Raw genomic sequence first — 21,808 nt, forward strand, 5'->3', positions numbered from 1 at the left:
AACTCCTGAGCTCAAACGATCCGCCCACCTCGGCCTCCCAGAGTGCTAGGATTACAGGCGTGAGCCACCGCGCCCGGCCTCTTACTGTTCTTTGTACAATGAAGAGTTGAGGACAGATAGAGTCCAGACTTGAATCATTTAGCTAACTAGCTTCCAGGTGACCAACTAAAATAAAATTTTGCCACCTCTTCTCCCTTCGATCCCAAGAAGTGCCCCCAAGAAAACTGCCTTTCCTTCTGCAACCCCAGAGATCTGGGGGGTGACACCATCCATCAGTCTGTCCGTCTGTGAAACTACTGTCCTGCAGCCACGATGGGACAAGTCGCTGAACCATCCTAGCTCTTCCTTCCTGGAGTCCGGCACAGTGGTTCAGTGCGTGTGTAACCCCCTCCCTGCAGGGCTGGTGGCGGGGAGAGGGGAGAGAAAACACGGGAAGAACCAGAAGTGCAGCTTCTGCGAGAGGCAAAGGGAGGGAAAGCTCTCGCTGAAAGAAAACCCACACGTTAAACCTTGAACTCCTAGATCCTGAGTGTCTGTTTGTGATTTCCATTTGGCAGCGTGGACGATCCGGTTTGCGCTGCAGTAGCTTAACATTCGTACTCCAGGGATGAGTTGCCGTCAGTGATGATGCCTACAAATGCTGTGTTAATATATAGTAAGGATACATTTTATTTTTAAGTCCACCACTAAAGATCATATCGTCTTACTGTTGAATAGTGATAAAAGTACTACTACTGTGAATAAAGAGTTTGTAGTTCTGCGTTAATGAATTAAATTATGTAAAGCCATATATTCCTAAGAACCTAATAGTCTATTAAAAAAAGAAAACAATTTATGGAAACTAATGACTAAACCAAGCTTCAGTAAATTAGTAGCTTGCACATAATAAGCAGCAAATAAATATTTTTGGATTCAACAGCGATATATTATTAAATTCAAGCACATATTCTCTTATGGAGCTGTTACAATTATAAAAAAAATGGAAGCAATCTAAGATTGCATAGATTTTTATAAGCAGTAATTAAGAATAAATCTGTTACTCCTTTTGTATGCTAGCCTAAAAAACATGCGCTTAGAGTTCAGATAGGGAAATTTGATAATTTAGATAATTTGAAAGATGATAAGCTGTCTCAAGTCTTTTTAAGAAGATGCTAGAGAATGAGTAACACACAAATACATACATAAATGAACAGTTTTTAAAGTTACAATAATTTGAATGTTCTAGGCTTGGGTCAGTCTTTCTATTCTAGGCAGGCAATACGCGAAGGGAGTATAAACAGGATTTCAAATCGGTACTTAACACAGTAACTCACATGTAGCACGCTGATGCCTGGCTGTTTCTTAGTGCAGGTCTGGGAGAATTTATAATTTGGGAAGGAGTCAAATAAGATTTGATTACGTTTTCTTTAAAATAAATATAGTTTCATTTCCTTAAAAAAGTATGCCATAATTCAGAAATAGGGCTGTTCAGATTAGCCTTCTCTTTTCTAATTAAACTGAATGCCTGCAGCTTCACTGTGATGCTTATTTTTGAAAAATCCGTTGAATATTTTATATTCAGATAAAACAGATGATCAAATTGCCAGAGCAATGGCTACTGACACTTACTAAGCGGGTGCGTGCTGGCGTGCACATGCGTAATAAATCATTGAGTGATAGTCCAGAGACCCAACGAAAATGCCAGTAAAAAATAGGGAATGTGCTGTCCAATAATATGTGTAGCGCATTGGTGTTCTGTTGAACACTCCAGCTGAATCAGGGAGAGCTTGGGAAGATGAATGCCAAGCCTAGAAACAGTGACTAAGTTACTTACCTGCTGTTGACTCAATCAAAAGGCTGGGAATAAAACCAGTACTAATTCTTGGTTATTTTCTTTAAAAATGGGATTGCTAACCTACACATCCCTTCAGGAAGCATTGTTTCTGTAAACCTGTGTGATAATTAATTAACCCAGCGTTATATTAAAAAAACCAAACTGGGTTGAGGTAAGCCTTTATTCAGACAAATGTGGGGTTGTTGTGATACTAGAAATGAGCCACTGGGTTCCAGTGTCCAAGCACAGTCACTAGAGCACCCCAAAACGAATGGTGGCAAAAAGTAAGAAGTTGGGAGCACCTGGGAGATGGTGGATTCTGGAAGTCCCTTCAGTAGGTAGGTACATCCTGAGGATGGTGAGGAATGGGGGGAAAGATTGGGACTAAGTAAGGACAGACTGAGGTTCCTAGTTCCGATCCTTTTGTTCTCGCTCTCTCTCCTCTCTTCAGTGGAACTCCCATCTCTGCCCGGACATTCCTGTCCCCTGGAAGGTCCTCCTGGAGCAGCACGTCCTCCGTGGCAGTTTCCCTGACCCCCAGAAAGATTCTTTATTCTCGTCTCTCCTCTAGCTCATCTCTGAGCCTTTGTGACTCTATTGCTCCCTCCTCATTGCTTGCTTACCCTTTGTTCAGTGTAACGTCCTGAGTCTACACAGCAGTGGTCTGGAACCCTCTGTGAAGCGTGGAAACTGGAGGAAGTAACAGAAGTTCTTCATCATCTGCAATACGTGACGCGCTGCGACGGGACTCCAGCCTCGCTGGCTGGCCCTGGGCACGGGTGGGCGCGAGGCCACAGGGTGGATGTCACTTACTGTGTGTCCCTCAGTGAGTCCACACGCACGGAGCACACGTGCGTCCCATTCGTGCTAAGTTCTCTTCCTTTCGTCACGCCAAAAAGATGCGTTTTGAGTGAAACGTCTTACTTACAGGTACACATACTTTCTCCATAAATGAAACGATTCCCTAGTCTGGGATTCGCCAGATCTTTCAGATATGTGGAATCTCATCTTTTTATGGTTCTAGAACTATCTTTTTTTCCCTGTAATCCCTAATGTTCCAGAGATTCATAAATAGTAATTAATGCTTCAAATCTATAATTGATATACTTCATATCAGAGCAGAACTCTGACATCGATATATTCACAAAATGTCTAATTGGTTGATTAATCTAACAGTTTATTCCTGAGTCTGATTTAATTTGTGGCATTACATACAATTTCACAGAACACACTAAAAATTTTAAAAAATATGTAATAACTACTGCTTAATTTTGTGCTCCATTAAACAATCATGTGAGTATAGAAATGTGTTAAAGTTAGAAAATTCAATATCTTTCTTTAAGGCAGTGAATTAATTCTATTATCACTTCCTTTTTTTTTTTTCCCTTTTCAGACATTTATCATACATACATACATACAGCAGAAATGATAAAATGGTTTCACTTGAATATTTTTCCTTTTCAGACATTTATCATACATACATACATACAGCAGAAATGATAAAACGGTTTCACTTGAATAAGGATATTTTTAAATCATGGGAAGGATGAATGCTAGAAGATGAGAGAGAATGTTGTCAAAGATAGTTAACTACATCATCCAAAATTCAACATAAAACTCTGCATCCTTTCAAATTTGCGTAAGGCTATTATAAATCACTGGAAACTGCCACCATGCTAGGAGTCCCCATTATTGTCAACCGTAGCTAAACTTTGGTGTATGATTTTTTTTCCTTGTTAAGCTCACATAAAGCCCAGACTTACAGTAAACGAAATGGATAGTATGATTATCTAACTGGGTTAATTCATTTAATCAGTACTCCAACAACCATTAATTGAACAAACATTGCGTGTTAATGCTGGGTTAGGTACTAACCTAACAAAGATCAGTGAGTCAAGATTCCAGTGAACCAGAATCTGACAGTTCTCACGGGGCAAAAATATATGTTTAAGGAGCTACTATAAACAGAAGCAATTTTATTAGTGATAATAGACTTTTTAATCAATATTTATTAAACATTTTAATAGTCCCAAATTATTTGTAATATATGCAGGTTTTCTAGGTATTTAAGGTCAAAGACAAAGATAAACATGATTATATATCGTATCTAAGGAATAATATATTCAAAGGAAGAAATCCCACAAAACTGTTATCGTTGTAGGGACAACAGTGGATTTGTTGGAAGTACTTTTTGTCTATTTAATTATTTTGCATTATAATTTATCTAGGGCACATTGTGTGATTACATTATTATTATAGATTCTAATTGGAAAAATAGCCATGCTATTGAACGAAATTACACGGACACGTAATCATGGCTTTCAGAACAGGCCTGCATGAAGCTTTACATGATAATTTTAGGTACACATTTTATATGTGAAAGTCATAGAATTGGACATAATGACAGTAAAGGACTTTAAAGTATTCAGAGTGCAATGGAGGTTGCATAAACGTTCAGAAAAATTGATAGTTTTTAGTATCATACCGTTATTTCTGAGAGAAGGAGAAGAGAGAAGAGAGTAATAGCTGGTGAGCTCTGGAATGTGCTGTCCTTTGGTGATGTTGCAGAACTTGATAAAGCATAAGAGCAAACGAGAACGAAAAAGAAAAACTGAGTTGTTTTATCTCGCTCTGTAATATTCATAGATGAAACTTTGTATCTTCCCGTCATGCATTTTCAAATGACTCATGCTGTCTAACCTGGACAAATTGGCAACGTAATTATGGGAAAGGCCGCACTGCGTAATGGTTGAGGGCATGGTCTGTGAAGTGGATGCCTTTTCTGTGCCACCAAAGCTCTGTCATTTTGGGCAAGTTAGTTAATCTTTCTCCGTTTTCTCATCAATAAACTGGGCTAACGATAAAACCCACCTCAGAGAGTAAATGTCAGGATTTATGAGTTAATATAATGCTCAGTACACTGAGGCACATTATAAGCACTCAGCAAATGTTAGCTATTATAAAGTTAAAACCCAAAGATGCAATTTCCTTTTAAAATCAAGCCAGATCACAGTAGAGGAAGAAATGGTTGATAGATACCTAAGAAATCGGTCCACCTCACTAATAATCAAGAAATTCATAACACAAGATTACTTTTTTTCACAATCAGGTGTTTTTATTGATTGATAATAACTATTACTAGTCATGATTTGGACCTGTGGGTACCTTCAGAGTGTTGGGGTACAGCCATTTGGAAAGGCAATTTGCCCTGTCTTCCCAAGAAAATTTTAAATGTGGGTACTCTTTGACCCAGAAATTTTACTTGTAAGAATATCTCTTCTAGAAATACCCCCACATATGCAAAAATACATATGTGCATTCATGCACATACACGCGCGCCTCCCTCTGCTCATTGCTATGTTGTGTTGAATAGGAAAAAACACTTTTGATATGAAATGGTGTCCATGATTTAATGTAAAATGAAAAATGTAACCAGCTTAATCATTTACACTTTGGTGAGAAAAGTATGTATATGTATATGTGTGTTTGCAAGGGGAGAAAATGTATGTTTAAAGATACACACTAAAAAGGTGGAAAGATACGCAGAGAGGTCGGCCTGCAAACTCACACTCAGCAGCTGTGATTTGCGCCGCGTCCTTTTGTTCAGCAAATGTCTCTAAACTGAACTGTGCATTTTGTCGGACATCAGTTCACATTTGGAGAATTGAAACGAAAACTTTTATAACACCATTTTCTGTAAAAGATCTTGCCGACTATATTTATGGCATACATAGAATTGTGATTTCAGGATCTAGTGATACACAGACAGACAGAAAAAATGGAAATGTTTAGATTTCTAGATTTGATCTAGCAAACAGTAAGTCTCATGATGTTTAAAATACTTTGTTTTGATCATTTTAAGACTAATCTAAGAAAAAAATTCTTTATGAACACTAGCTGCAAACCTATGGATGCCTAATTTTTTCTTCTTTTTATATGTTGATTATCTTGCTTATCTTCACAGAGTTACTGGCGGGGAACTGTTTGAAGACATAGTGGCAAGAGAGTATTACAGCGAAGCGGATGCCAGGTAAGTGACCTGCTCTTGGAAAGATACAGGACTCAGCATTCAAACGTTGTGCAGTATGTTTCTTTACAGATGCGTCATGACAGTTAAATATATGGGAATTTCGTAAAGCCATCTTGGACGACTTCCCCCGATGAGTCCCTTTGAATTGATGTTTCTCTCTTTCACCATCTCTAGGATGATTCTTAGAGGGAAAAAATTCTATGAATCTGGTCTAAACTTTATTTTTATCGATCATCTATTGTTAGAATACATGTTTAAAGAAAACAATCACAACAACAGACAAAAAAAACCCCACCTAACTGGAATGACTTCTGCTAAAGAAGTACTTTTTTTGGAAAAGATCAGAGATCAAAACTTGAGATCCACTAGTCCCACTGTCTGGGACTGTCCAGGTGTAGCAGTCACTAGTCACATGGCTATTTCTATTTCAATTCCAATTAATTACAGTTAAATAACATTAAAAATTCAGTTCTTAGTTGGGCTAGCCACATTCCAACTGCTCAATAGCCACAGTGGGTGGTGGCTACCAGTTGGACAGACCAGACACAGAGCACTTCCATCATCACAGAAAGTTCCACTGAACAGTGAGTTATCTATTCAGAAAACAGGCTAAGAAAAGCCACAGTGGGCTTTTTAAAGCATTCTTATTAGCTATTTAACTCTTTGGAAATTTCATTAAAACCCTTGGAATTCTTACTTGAAAAATATTTGTTTAGGTATTTCAGAGGTTCAAGAGTAATTTTCCTAATCTTGTTAATGGGCAAGAATCTTTACAGAAGTTTAAGAAAGGCTAAGATTTTGTCTAATTGGAAACTTCTTAAGCTACCCAAAAGCAACATGGAAGTAACACTAATGCACTTGCTTAGATACTACTTACAGACCGCATGGTGTTAATTTTCCTCAGCCCTCCTTATACATACCCTGTAATTGTCATTCGTTTTGAAAAATCTCATCAAGAGCGATTAGCTCCTTATTAGCAATGAAAATGGCATGTTGTGAAAATTCAGTAAATGACCCTCTGTGCCCATTCTCTGATGTTCTCAGAGCTCCCAGAAGTTTGCTAATCCCACAATAGCCTGACCCTCGGCAGCTACCGAGGTGCCCCAGCCCTCCAAGCAGCACCTGCATACATAGACTCACTTCTAAATTTCTAATTTTTCTTCTTGCTTTAGTGCTATTGTTTAGGGCACTCTGTGAATCTATCTATACAGGACTACACTCTAATTTTTCAATGGGCTTTTTCTTTTTTTTACTGCCAAAGTCAAAAAGAAAGTTCTGCGTCACTAATGCCATGATGAGTGACTCACCACTTGCTCAGCTGTCCCCAAAGCCTCACATTAGGGCCCCTTAGGGCAGCCTTGGAAGGAGCTATTGGCCCATCTGTCAAGAGAGAATAATCATTTTAATCAAAGTGGTGAACAAGTTAAGGAATTTCGGTTATTTTGCCTTTCAAAGTTATGTTCAACAGGATGTTATGCTTGAAAAATATGGGTTGAAATTAAAATAAAGACTATTTTCACTGTTAAAGAGCCCAGTAGATAATAGGACAGACCTTTTGGGTTGGATCATTTAATATACATGTTTATATTAAGTTTGAGAATTAACCATAGGATATTTTTAGGATAGGTCCCCCACAAAATCAAGGAAAAGAAACATTCTCTTCCTAACTGCAAGCATAAAGAGGATATTTATCAAAAAAATTGTAAAAGTCTATTTTCTTACTAGTTAAGAATTTAAGAATTGAATCCATCCTCACTAGTAAAACATGGTAACGTTGATTTAATCTGAATTATTGTTTACTTCTTTATTTTCTGTTGTTTCCTAGGCCCAATAATGTATGCTTGTGGTTTGAGAAGAGGAAGAGAAATATTCTTAAAAAGTAGTATAAAGTGAACATTATTGTAAAGGGAAAAAGAGTCAGTCCTATGGTTTAAAAATAAACCAATACTCTAATAAGCTAAGTAGTCAACAACAACCAATGTGAGGCTCTTTTAGTGGTACTGTTCATAGAGCTAGAAATCACAATCATGATCAATTTTGTGATATTTACATTGTAATAAATCAGATGGTGATTTTTTTTTAGTTCAAGAATTTCCTTTAGAGTAATATTATTCTGTATGTTAAATGGTTGAAAATGTCCTTATTAAAACGTTTGCATCATCCTTGATTGAATAAATTTGGTTCTGTCTGTACTTGCATTTGAATTGCATGGTGAAGTCGTACAAAATTCATCAGTGTAATGTTCTACATTATTGTGTGTCAGATGACAACTCGTGGGACCTTATAGGTGCTGATCAGCGATTTCTCCTCGAATGTAATTAGCAATCTGTTGACATCAGTGACCCTTTCATAAGGATAGCATAAAATGTGCATTTTGACATAGGAATAAGCACAAGTTTGCCTTCACTGAAGTGCACGGACGTGGGTCTAGCTATCACCAGTGCTCCAGGGGATTTTGAGATTTTATTTATTTATCCTTTGTAAGCTTCCTGGCCCTTGCCTAGAGTATTCTTATACAAGACAGGGTTTATTTTATGTACAGGTTTACTTTAAATTCCCCCTGTAATATTGGAGACTTGTGTTAGTTTTCCTATTATATATTTTCAAAAAGCAACACTCCGAGTCAAAGTGGTCAATGTGTTCCCTCCATTTTTTTTTGACCCCTGTTTCACCTGCCACTTCATCTGTGTTTACCCTCTTGTTTCAACACCTATGTTTCATTGTGACCTCAGATTTTAAACAGTTTAGATGTGTATAAGAAATACGCGGACATTTTAATCTCTGAAAAAATTTCCCAGAACACTATGGGAATTATACATTTTTCCTTCTAGATATGGAAATTGCAACGTCTGTATCGACATGATTTGATCTGTAAACTTACAATGAAAAAAACACAGCTCAAATTGTTTTGTCTGAACATGTCACAAATTCTATGTTGGTTGTCATTTTTGTTAGACCCAGAATTAGCTTTATTCAGCATTATTTAATTCCAGTGTAAAGCTAAAAAAAAATTGTGAAGAACATAATTTTTGTTTGTTTGTTTCGTTGGAACTTTCATTTTATTTTGTACTCAATGTGATTATGTGCCTTTAAAATGTTCTCCCTTCCATTCTGCCCTTGTATCTTTGCAGTCATTGTATACAGCAGATTCTAGAAAGTGTAAATCATTGTCACCTAAATGGCATAGTTCACAGGGACCTGAAGGTCAGTATATGGAGTCCATAAATCTGAATCAAAGGAGTTTTATTTTATTTTTTTCTGGGGAAAGGGCAGCGGGTGGGTATTGAAAATGGTTCCCTTGCCTTTCCCAACTTTTTCCTAAACTGAATAAATGATGAAATGATAATGCATGATGCCTCTTTCAGTTTGCTCATCTACAGGCTAAATATACATCATAGCAAAAAGGAAAGAACGATATTACGAACACAACCTGTTAAGTTTCCAAACAGCAAACTCCCAGAGGAGGTGTGGGGCCGGCTTCCCTGAATTGTCCAGCATTTGCCTGGAGATGAACCTGGCCTGTGATGTATGTGCGCCTGTAGATCTCAACACCACTTCTGTTCTGAGACCACGGGTCGCTGTAGCAGAACAACTGGTTACGCATTGCTCCATTGGAGTCTGATGAACCCTCAGGCAAGAGATAATAATTGCCAGCTAAATTAGAGTACCAGAAGTTAATGATTTATCAAAAATTCATTATGCATCCTAATTGAACCTGAACGGTGCCTTGCTTGCTAGCGTGACAGCTTGTGGAATGATACTGGAAAAACGGGGCGAGGATAGGGAAACAGTTTTTGTGCGTGGGGGTGGAAGTGGAGCACAACAGCTATAGCGATTGCATCTGTGTTCCAATTCATTTCCTGGAAGAATTTATAACCAGGAAATGAGCTGCTGAATGAGATGCAGTGGATTTTCGTAGGACAAGTGAGTCCACGTTCCGGCTCCCGTCTGGCATAGACCCTCACTGCTCTGGGGTAGTAGTCACTCTCTTTGAGCAATATGTTCACGTTCCCGAAGGTGGTACGGTACAAGCCCAGTTGTCTGCCAGCGCTGCCCTTGAACCCAGTCTCTCGGAGGGTGTACAGACAGTGAGTGTCGGCTCGGAACTAACACACGCCCCCTGGTGTTTGCATGCAGTCATTGCATTCAGCAGATCCTGGAGGCTGTGCTCCACTGCCATCAGATGGGCGTGGTCCATCGCGACCTGAAGGTGAGTAATGCCCTTGGAGAAGACACACCTCCACGCAGCGCCTCAGGACTGTTCAGCTGCAGTTATGCCTGTAAAGGTAAAAATGTAAGCAGCCCAGTTGTGTGGACTCACTCCAACACATTATCCCTCACCACAATCCCTCTTCCTTCATCGCCGCTCTAATGCACCCTGGAGACGTGGCATATAAATCCCTGCGTAGCCAGAGAGAAATAACCTCCTGATGTTCGCAGTAAATAGGTTGCTATATTTTCTTCCTCCTAAGAATGGAGATAGGATTTAATGTGACTTCTAGCAGGACTGTTGATCTCTGTTTCATTCTAAATTTGTTCTGTGGACATTAATAAAACATAGCATTTTATATCCACACTGTATATACCCGACATAATGTAAATGCTCATCAAAATTAGGGAGTGATTAGAAATTAAAGTTATGAAGTAGACTTTAAGCCAGAGTGATTGAGTGCTAAAAACCCCATTTTTAAACTCATATTCTCTTTCCCTTAACGTTAGTCCTAGGAATTCTGAGGGCACTTAGGGTTCTTAGATCTTCGTTTACTCACATTCCTAGGGGCCAAGATACTAGTGCCTTTTAAAGATGCAGTTAAAAAAAAGTGAAACAAATTTTATCATCAAATAATATTTATGTAGCAAGTACATATTTCCATCCCTGTATTTATAATGTTGTTTGTGTGCCCACTAATACTTTTAAGAAATCATTTAGAAATGAAATAGTTCACAAAAAGAATACATTTTAAATTAATTTTCTGGGCCCTTTTCCCAGCATTCTAGTTTTACTTTCGGAATGTCAGAGAAATAGTGAAGGGCTAGAAATGTCAGTGAAAGCAAGCTAGTAGGTGAGTGAAATAGCAAATGTGAACACCATATAGTTTCGATTTTTTTGTTTGCACCCTCAGCATTTTCCAGGCATTGGGACAAAGCTGCTAATTTAAAATGTCTAAAACTGCGTGTGTTCTGTGGAAGGACCTAGACAGTTTTCTCACGAGCAGACTTTTCTAGTTATAATAAATTATAAATCTATAGTTTCCAGTCATGTAATATTCTAGAAGAGTATATCTCTAAGCATGCACAGTTAGTTACATGAAGCTGTGATTCGAAAGCAAAACATTGCCTTCTTTTTCTGGAATGTTCTTTTGATTTCAGTTGATTCCGAGAGCTTTAATGATTAAAAGCAAAGATGTGGTTACGGTCATATTCTTTTGAAGAGCCAAAATAGGACTATGTGTATCCACTAGCACTTATCAAATTTACCCATTAGGATAAAGGAAAAATAATATGTTCCTTTGAAAATTCATGTTTTTTGCAATCACCTCAAAAATCCCTTACTAGCCACGTTTAGACAGAGCCCGTTTTTGTCACTGCTCAGAACCCACAGTGCTACTTTTTTTTTAAGTGAACATATGTGGGTGTCCATATTATTTGTGCTAGTTTATCAAATACTCTATTTTAGCAACTTGGCACTTGAAATATTTTACTCCATGCTGTATAACCATACGTGTGCTCTAAAAGCCAAGCATGAAAAATGTGACCTCTCTTCTATGACTTCACAGTTGTGTTTTGTGGAGTCCTAATACAGGGTCCTTCTCTAAGTGTCCCGACTCCGCTGACCCCTTCACGGACTGGAACTTTAATCAGAGATGTCAGTGGGCCCAGGCCTGGGCTGCGAAGAAAAATATATTTTCTGTCATAGGAGCTAAAGTCACTGATTAAAAACTCAAGCAGGTGATTTCTAGGGAGGCTCAGCACCGAAAGAAAGAGCTTCTTCATTACCTATCGGATTTCTTTCAAGGGGGAAAAGTAGTTTTGCTCTCCATTCTTATTCTGATTTGGGGAAAGGACAGAAATGAACTTTCAAGAGAGCTTGTTGTAATTTTTGTAATCGTTTTCCTAGTTTCTGTCAAACTGCTGCCTTGGGTAGACTTCAGTTGAACCTGGTTCTCAGTGCTGGCTTCAGGAAGCCACTTCATAAACATACTGAGAGAATCCAAACCTTGCACTTGAGTGGCCGTTCACGCGTACCTTGAGAGTATTAAATCTCTGGCTTTGTTTTGTGCCTTTTATACCCATCATGTGCACTCTGATAAATAGATTGCTTGTAATAACATATGTACCATAGAGTACAGTGAAAAAGGAGATCAACTGCTGAAATGTCTTATTACCAGGATTTAAAAAGAAATTACCCTGAGTATTTTTATGCCATGTGGTTTTATTTCTGTATCTCAATTCTTACGTTAATTCACGTGCAATTCGGATGTTTAATGCACATAGTTTGATTTGTCCATATCAGTGAAAGAAAAACGTAAGAAATGTTATGTTTATCATCATCAAAGTCACCCATGAGCGGATGGGTGCTGCACAATCTGGGTATGCGCCCCCTGGGAGTGTGTCACCCCCCAGTCCCTGAGGCAGGGCCTTGCACCCAGCAACGCTCGCAGTAGTCCTTCAATTTAGGAATGAATGAAGTTCAACCAAAAATATATTTATAATATAAAAGACAATATCGGATATAATAGATTATTAAATATGTTGCTATTTGAATAACATAAAGGGGCTATGTGTATCTTCAGAATAAGGGTCACTATTTGAATAACTTCAACTCATTAGACAGTGGAAATCACCACATGGAAAACTATGAGGACCTATAAACAAGGCTGAGGCACAGCAGGCAATTTGAGAATGTCCCAGAAACAAGCAATAGGAGGAGATTCGGGGTAGTGGGAAATCAGCGTAAAGCAAGAGCATCAGTCAGCACCAGGCGGTACCCAGTGTATACAAGGACCACAGCCGTTTGCCCAGGGTGTAACCCATGGCAGCCCAGTTGATGTGGATGCAAGTAATATTGGGAGATCTAGCAGCGGTTGTATAATTATAGTGCTGTGGTTCAGGGGTACGACTGCAGTCTTTGGAAAGGTTTGGATCAAGATAGGACCTTAATAATAAAAATGGTAAGAGGCCGGGCGCAGTGGCTCATGCCTGTAATCCTACCACTCTGGGAGGCCGAGGTGGGTGGATCGTTTGAGCTCAGGAGTTCGAGTCCAGCCTGAGCAAGAGCAAGACCCCGTCTCTACTAAAAAGTAAAAAGAAATTAGCTGGACAACTAAAAATATATAGAAAAAAAAATTAGCCGGGCATGGTGGCGCATGCCTGTAGTCTCAGCTACTCGGGTGGCTGAGGCAGGAGGATCGCTTGAGCCCAGGAGTTTGAGGTTGCTGTGAGCTAGGCTGATGCCACAGCACTCTAGCCTGGGTGACAGAGCGGGACTCTGCCTCAAAAAAAAAAAAAAAAGAAAATCTTGAATCACATTGGAAGAAGTTTCCACTGTGTCCATATGGAAGTGCAGAACCAAACTCGCAAACAGTTGCTGCTCCTTACAGCTGATATGCTATAAATGGTTGTTGACACCGAGACCAGATGTCGTGGAAAATCCTGCATCATCCCGAAGCAACGGCAGTAGGGAAGGGACCCGTGTGTGAGAATGTCAGCAGGCTCTGTTTGGAAACCAGCCTAAAAAGTGATGGCTTTGTAAGAGTCTAGAGATAATCTCGGTATAAAAAGACGAACCTAATAGATTGTATGTAAGCTGTCATCATTAACACAGACATTTCTCAAGCTATGAGCGTTCATTGCAGATATTAAATATGCTGCACATTGAAGTGGCCAGCTGCAGTGGAATAGAATAGCTAACCGCTAACGTGTGTACCGTCGCTAGCTACAGGGGACAGAGATCCCACCGGATTCTATCATTCCGTAGACACTGATACAAGATAGAATTCAGTAGCCTTCTGAGGTTCATTTGAGAGATGAAAGAACTAATTAATTAGCTCCAAGAGTCTGTGAGTTGCCCAAGTCCACAGCCAGGGCGAGGACAGGAACCCACACGTCCGCATTCTTTCCAGACTGTCGTGCTGCGTGTTCCTTTCCCAGGGCCCTGCCCGTGGTCAGCTGTAGCTGTGTCGGAAGCCCTGAGCTTCTGCTCTCACCTGTCTCATTCATCTTAGAAAATCAGAAGAGCGGAGCAGTAGCAGATAAGCATGTAGGGGTGACCCTTTCCAAGGAGGTTAGTCCCAGATGAGGTGAGAGATTCTGTTCTTTTAACTTCGGTGCAAGAGTAGACAGATTATCGTCCTTTCTGTAGGCATTCAGAATTTAAACTAACGTTGCCAATGAATTTTTGCAGTACAACGTATTTCTTAAGTTGGAGGCTATATGAGTGGTAGTGAATCAAAAAAATCAGAACTGCCTGTCCTGATTAAAATGTGACTTTAGGAAGTCTTGGTGGTTAAGCCTCCTGTACCCTCACAAAACATAACAGGACTATTCCAACTGGTGCATTCCAAAGAGCAATATAGAAATAAAACTTACGACACTTTTAATGTTTTCTTGGAGCTGCCATTTAAAGCAATCTTGTGACAAAAACATCAAAAAGCAAATAATCCTTTAATGAAGTCAACGAGTATCCGAATTTTTCAGTTTTCATTCCGTAAGTCTGTATTTTAGGGTTGCCTAAAAGATATACATAAACATGAAATCATTTCAGTGCTATTAATTTTTCAATCTATACGATCCCCTTGAAATAGCCCTTGCCTTTTCCTGTGCATAACTGCAGCTGAACAGTCTTCCTGGGTATAAAGTAAAACACTAATCCAGATGGATTTATTATTTTCCTGGATGACTCACAGGCCTACAGTGAAGTCTTCTAGGTCATCTCTAGTTACGAATACTCGTCCCAGTCATTCACAGGTTCACGCATGGTAAAACTAAGGCATTCCACTTCTTCTGAATTGGCAGATACTTGGTGTTTAAGGGCATCATCCACACAGCACTGCTCAGAGCTTTTTTATTTAGTGCTAAGAGTGAAAACACGTTCAATTTTTTTAAATGCTTATTCACTAATGACACTGGCATTTGCTCAACAAACTTCGATAACGCTTGACTTCAAAGACCTAAAATGGCTGTGATTTCTAAAATGATTGGAACTTTTCTTTTTAATGAGTCTATGGTTGACAAATTAGGACAGATGTGTATTAAGAGAAATCCGTGACATCTCAGTGCTTTTGAATGGGAAGGTCACAAAGAGATACAATGAACTGTTGCTTACAGTTTGGTGTAGTTTTTCCAAGTTATTTATTCCATAAATTAATGGTTGGAAATTACTTCTTGATCAAGGTCGAAAATGCATTGATAAATAAATGGGGCAGACCATAAATTTTAGTTGCAAAAATAAAATATCAAATGTGAATCATTCAATGTGATTAGATACTACGGTATATTGAAAAAATAACCAAAGTTCCAAATAATTTTGATTGTTAGGTTTTACCAAAAGTTATTTCAGCGTGGAGATCTTTCGTATTCTTGAGACATCATTCCATACTCCAAATTAACTTACGTGTTCAGTGCTGAGTTAGTTCAAAACCCCTATCGGCCCTAAAAAAATAACAAAAGTTTTCTTACATTTACTGATCGTCATAATAGTGATGGATCTGATGGCAGTGAGCAGCAGTAGCCTGAAGAAGTCTGGTACTCGATTAAAACCTGTTTGCCCACACTCTGATTTCTTGTAGAGTTAACCTAATTTCTTCCCAGCTCTGGTTATGGGTCTCTGCTAATTTGCATGGCTGGCTTCATTAGTAAGTTAAATACTGGTTTAGGCTGTGTTTACACAAGGTCAAAACAACCGACAGAATTGACTAATCAAGTAAGAAAAAAATAGCCAATGTGATATAAAAAATACATAAAATTATTTGTCTACCTATAAAGAAAATTAATCTGATTGACTGAATTTCTAGATGTTCAGACAATCGTTTTGGCACTTGTAGAGTCCATTGTTCCCCAACTTTTTCAGTCTGAGACACACTTCTAAATTCGCTTGTTCTTATCCCAAAGTAGGAAGACTTCGAGCGCCTCTCCCATATAGACACCAATCCAGCCATATATGCGTCCAGATAGCTGGGATTGTATACCCTTGGCTGTATATATTAATCAGCCTTCTTTTCCTCACCATCTTCTCCCGTCATTTCTTAAAATCCACAAAGGGGATCCAGGGAAATTGAATTCTTTTGCCCTGGAGCTTACTTTCAAAGTATAAAAGTGTCCTGATGCACTGGTTGGGAAACAGTGGTGTAGACACAGCCTCATTCCAAGCCTGAACAATCAGTCCTTGAGTGATGATAAATACCCAAGAAAATAAAAATGTATCTTTCTCATGGTATTCTGAGACGGGAGCATAAGAATATAAGTAATGCTTTGAATCATCCTTTGAAGAAATGTAAATTATGTTTCAAAAGCTGGCTTGTAAAGAAAAAAAGCTAACTATAACATTTGGCAAATAGCAGTATCCTCTCCCTGCCTTTAAGAATAAACAGATTCTTAAAGACAGCAATTTTAATTCATAATTCAAAGTGTCCAAAATCTGTGCAGAAATTGTTTGGAAACATTGAGGCATCAAAATCACTACATTTGGGTCCAAGCTCTTGAAGTTAACTAGGATTCAATTTGCAAGTTTCATTTGCCAAATGTCTGTAGATTGGTCCAACTCTTGTTATCGTTTTGCCAAGTTCCCTTCTGCTGAAGCTGTCTGTTCCGCGTTCGGCTTCTAAGTCAATGTCTGTGGCCAAGTGTGACGCTCGGGCGGTCGTTGGAGCATGTGTGCAGGTCAAGACAGACGCTGTCATTCATCGGGTCTCTCCCCAAGTGTATCCCATCTTCTATCAAGTATCTCCCCAGTCCACGTACGCCTCTGTCTGAAGCCTGCACACATGATCACTTGGAATCATTTTCTAACCACATTTTCCCCGGGATTTAGGAATGGCAGTCTCTGGGAGAGACGACAGTGCATGACTTTTTTTCTTTTCTTTTCTTTTTTTTTTTTTCTTTTTCCTAATCCTATAAAAATGTTAGTTTTGAATAGTCACTTAAAATAGGTTCTCACTTCGGTCTCTTTCTTTTTTCTTTCTAAATAAAGCCTGAGAATTTGCTTTTAGCTAGCAAATCCAAGGGAGCCGCTGTGAAACTGGCCGACTTTGGCTTAGCCATAGAAGTTCAAGGAGACCAGCAGGCGTGGTTCGGTGAGTAGACCTCGCTCTCCTTCGTCCTGCCTGTGGCCTTCTGGCCTCCCACCTCGGGCTCCCACGCCCACTGCCCCGCCAAATTAAAATGGGAAAGTTCCCTGACAACAGTTGGACTAATTTTAATATACCGAACCTTTATAAGCACTTAATTTTACTATAATTAAAGGATATGTAATCCAGAAATAATTTACAAGAAAGAATTAATGGGAGAGCAAGAACACATATACTTTTTTCCTTAGAGGATGGGTGAGAAAATGGATCCTATACGAAGAATTAACTGGATGATTGCAATATTCCAAGAGTATTTTTTTTTTAATTTGAGAGAAAGTTGATTGTTTACATACAACCTCACATGTTGCCAGAAGCTGCTATGTAAATTGTAGGTACTCAGGAATTAAAAAAAAAATATTTCACATACAATATTTTGTGATTAGTGAATTAAAGATTTTTTTCTAAATGTTATAAAGCATATACTTATGTGTGTGCTTCATTTTAATTATCTTCTGTTTCTTCAACATGCCGGTTCCCTCTCTAAAATTCTGATGATTTTGAGATTTCCATATGATAAAATTTTTCTTTGCAATTAAGGAAGAAGTTAAATAAATTTAAATTATAGTGTTTCTAACCAGCTTATGTATTATTTTAATATTCAGACTAAATTATTTTACCTATTGATTTTCCTGTTTCTCTCCGTGCCATTTCTCAGCATTTACCCATTTCTCATGCAGAGGTCTAAAGTGTAACCTCTCCCAAGCCTGCGTTACTTCTCTTCTGACTTTCAATATGTTGCAGTTAGATAATTTTTTAAAAGATAATTAGCCAAAGCATCGTGGCTCACACCTGTAATCCCAGCACCTTGGGAGACTGAGGCAGATTGATCACTTGAGGCCAGGGGTTCAGACCCGCCTGGGCAACATAGCGAGACCCCCATCTCTACAAAACATTTTTTTAAAAATTAGCTGGGTGTGGTGGTGTGCACCTCTGGTCCCAGCTACTCGGGAGGCTCGGGGGAGGATAGCTTGAGCCCAGGAATTACAGGTTACAATGCTAATGCCACTGCACTCCATCCTGGGCGACAGAGCGAGACTCTGTTTTTGTTTTTGTTTTTTTCTTTCAGCTCAACAACAAACAGAGGACTCTAAACATGCTTATTTCATTTGTTGTATGTGCAAATGCTCCTCTGTGTTCCCAACACACACATCTCCTAATGCGCACACGTAGCCCCCAGGATTCACCGCGTTGCTCTGACCTGGGCCAGCCAGTGAACGGGGGTGGTTGGCCTGGTGGCCTTCCAGGTGGCCTCATTTAGGACCTCAGTGTCCGCTGCCTGTCCTGTTTCAGGGCTCGACAGTCATCCTTGTTTGCCATCCCTCCCGGGTCTAACATTACCTTCTACATTGACTCCTTGCTCTTTACCCCCGATGAATCTAATGCCTCCAAGCTTGTCATTTGGTTTGTCCTGTTTTGACGTTTGAATAAGCTTATTCCAGTTAACAGCAAACTGAAAGAAGGTAGGAGCTGGCGTCACTCCTGTAAATTGGAGATTCAGGTAGATCTCTGTCTCCTGGCAGAGAGTATAGTTGATATAAATAAATAATACACAGGAACAGGAGTTAGGGGCTCAACAGGAAGTCACGGGGCTGTCACAGAGATGGGGAGAGCAAATTATCAGAAATACATAAATTAAACAGGAAGTCCTGACCCTCAGGGAGCTGAGGCTTCTGTATCAATAACTATTTACTGTTCAGGGCGGGAGTTTCTTAACACAGGCCCACATGAGGTGCTCTGGAAACACAAGGGGAAGCACAAAATCCTCCCTCTGGGGAGAGGGTCCGTAATTGCCTTAACACTTACGTTGCCTAAAGGATGAATGTGAGTTTGTCCACTGGCGCGCACAGAGATTAAAGCATTCCACACAAAGAGATGTGCACAGGCATGAAACTATTTATTCTGTTTTAAGACTATCAAGAAGATTGATATAGCTAAAGTATAAAATACACTGGAATAAGTGTTCGTTAACAAAGCAGTAAAGGACTATATGTCTTTTTGAAGGGTTTGGCTTTTATCTTAAAGACTTTAGAGATTTAGTAAAAAGTTCTTAGTGGACAGGGACACAATTGGGCTCATGCTCTGTAATAATGATTTCAGAGTGGAGGATGGTTGAAGGAAATTCACCCTGAAAGCAAGGACCCAGTGAAGCTAACGCAGTCGTTCAAATTATGCAGGATGACAGCTCGAACTAGGGAGCGCGTAGAAGGAGGCACATTCCAGATGACACACAGAGCAGGCAGCATCTCTGAACTCCACGGGAATCTGTCGAGAAGAAATTAGAGTCCAAGACCTTGGGTTCGAAGACAGGACTCTGGTTCTGTCTAGAGCAAAGTGGGATCCCGGTTCATGAATGACTCGGGGCAGGAGGCAGGTACTGAAATATAGGGACTGACTCAGCCCGGAGACATAATTTGCAGAACTGGGCACAGGTGCTGATTGGTATCCGGAGGAAAGCAGAAGTCTTTCTTATCAGAGCTCAAAATCTACATCAGCAACTTGGCGTGGTGATTCCAAGAGTGTTGGAATCAGGCTCCTCACATCTCTCCCGCTTTTGAGCCGTATGTTGTTAGCTCCTGTGTGAGGCCGCATGTAGTTTTGAAGGCAGGACTGGCGTGTAGTGAAAACAAATCCTGCTTTTTGAATCAGACACCTGAATTTCTATCTTGGCTCTGATTCTGCATAGCTGTGCGACGCCGCGCAAGTCACTGCCTTTGCGAGGTCACGGTCCTCTTTGTAAATGGGATGAGAAATGCTCCTTTCTTTTTCTTTTTTTCTTTTTTTTTTTTTTGTTGAGACAGAGTCTCTCTCTGTTGCCCAGGCTAGAGTGAGTGCCGTGGCGTCAGCCTAGCTCACAGCAACCTCAAACTCCTGGGCTCAAGCGATCCTCCTGCCTCAGCCTCCCGAGTAGCTGGGACTACAGGCATGCGCCCCCATGCCCGGCTAATTTTTTCTATATAGATTTTTTTTTAGTTGTCCATATAATGTCTTTCTATTTTTAGTAGAGACGGGGTCTTGCTCTTGCTCAGGCTGGTCTCGAACTCCTGACCTCGAGCGATCCTCCCGCCTCGGCCTCCCAGAGTGCTAGGATGACAGGCGTGAGCCACCTCGCCCAGCCGATAAATGCTCCTTTACGGGACTGTTACAAGACTAAGTGAAGTCGTCTACAGGAGCACGACGGATCTGTAAACCATGTCTAGTAAAGTTTTCAGAACCATCTGGATACGAAACGCAATGTCACCGTTCTTTGCCTATTCGGTGAAAGTATTTTCGAGCGAAAGACTGAACATCAGGTCAGGGAGAGCAGCAGCATCCAAACAAAAGTACACAGATTTGCAGATTGTAACCATTCACTTCTGATGGCAAGCTGGTCCCAGAGAAGCAATGATAGATCAACAGTAGAACCCCCACCTCCTCTGTATGGCACTATCCACAGCAGAGTTCTTGTTAATGTACCCATTAGAGCAACAATGTTTAAAAGCAGGTGCATCTGAAGTTCTCAGGAAATTTAACAATTCAGAAGTTTCTAACATATAATTTCTAAGCTTAAAAGATTACACTTTTTCCCCCCTTTTTCTTTTCTCAAGTTCAAGTAAATTCTCATGGGTAACATGAGGGGAAAGAGGCATGTGGTGTACTTCATTTCTTTTGGGTGTACTGCCAGATCTATTTTAGGTTATTAAGAGTAAAAGCATGTTTTACTATGAGTGACTTGTTTTGATATTCATTCATCATTATCTGCCAGCATCGTCTCATGTATTTGACTGATTAATTTTATCTTCGAAAATGTAATGTCAATGTTTAGTGAAGAAAAGCCTTGTTATTTTAATAAGAAAAGAGCAGAATTTTTTTTCATTATGTGTACTGCCAGAGCTTCAGGCTTTTGCATAATTTTATTTTAAAAATATGAGGCCTGTGACAAATAAGGAAAATATATAATGTGTGCAAAACAATACAGTATATAATACAAGGCATTATGGAAGCTGTTTATTGTATTCTTTTTAATTTTCCTTTTCATGTCCAAATATGTTTGGGTTTTTTTTTTTTTTTTTTTTTCCATTTTCACATCTCACTTCCTAGCCCTGTTCTATTCAAATACTAGCCGAAATTGCTAGGAAAAAACCCTTAAGTCACTACACCTGATAAGATGGCTAGAAAATTTACCAAAGAGAAATATCCAAATAGAGCCTGTTTCTCCTGTGGAACTAGAGTCGTTATTTGCAATACATTTCTAGCATTTTATTGCTGCTGGAAAAAAAGGATCACTACCAAGATCTTGCTTCATGGAGAATTACTTTGCTTAGTTGCTGTTACGTCTCTTTTTAAAAATATTAAGGTTCTTCTCATGGCAATATGTTGCAATGGATACATTTCCAACAGTAAGTAATTCTGTTTTCTGCTTGTTTTATCTGTGTTGATATTCCTATTGGTTTTTCAAAGTAGGAAATGTATCCTATTCCTAAAGCAGGCAAGCTCTCATTGATTGACCTGCTGATAGCATGTATCGTGATAATCCCAGATTCTTAAAAGTGTAATCTCCCACTAAAGAAGGCTTTATCCAATTTGCCCCCAATATTTCTGTATTGATAAGGTCACATCGATTGTTTCTTAACGTCCATGAAT

General features: G+C 39.4%; 1 protein-coding gene across 9 annotated transcripts in view; it reads left to right on the forward strand.

Moving 5' to 3' along the window:
• CAMK2D (calcium/calmodulin dependent protein kinase II delta) overlaps positions 1-21,808 on the forward strand; it is a 194,804-nt gene that overhangs the window by 125,072 nt on the left and 47,924 nt on the right. For 6 of the 9 annotated variants that reach the window (XM_069459184.1, XM_069459187.1, XM_069459190.1 and 3 more), the window contains exons 5-7: positions 5,778-5,843; positions 9,981-10,053; positions 17,032-17,134. In XM_069459184.1, the coding sequence (XP_069315285.1) occupies positions 5,778-5,843; positions 9,981-10,053; positions 17,032-17,134 (242 nt within the window). Of the gene's footprint in view, positions 1-5,777; positions 5,844-8,974; positions 9,048-9,980; positions 10,054-17,031; positions 17,135-21,808 lie in introns of all 9 variants that reach the window. The other 3 variants (XM_069459185.1, XM_069459186.1, XM_069459183.1) reach the window with 1 other exon arrangement.

The sequence above is a fragment of the Eulemur rufifrons genome, chromosome 26 (genome assembly GCF_041146395.1).
Source record: "Eulemur rufifrons isolate Redbay chromosome 26, OSU_ERuf_1, whole genome shotgun sequence".
Lineage (NCBI taxonomy): Eukaryota > Metazoa > Chordata > Mammalia > Primates > Lemuridae > Eulemur > Eulemur rufifrons.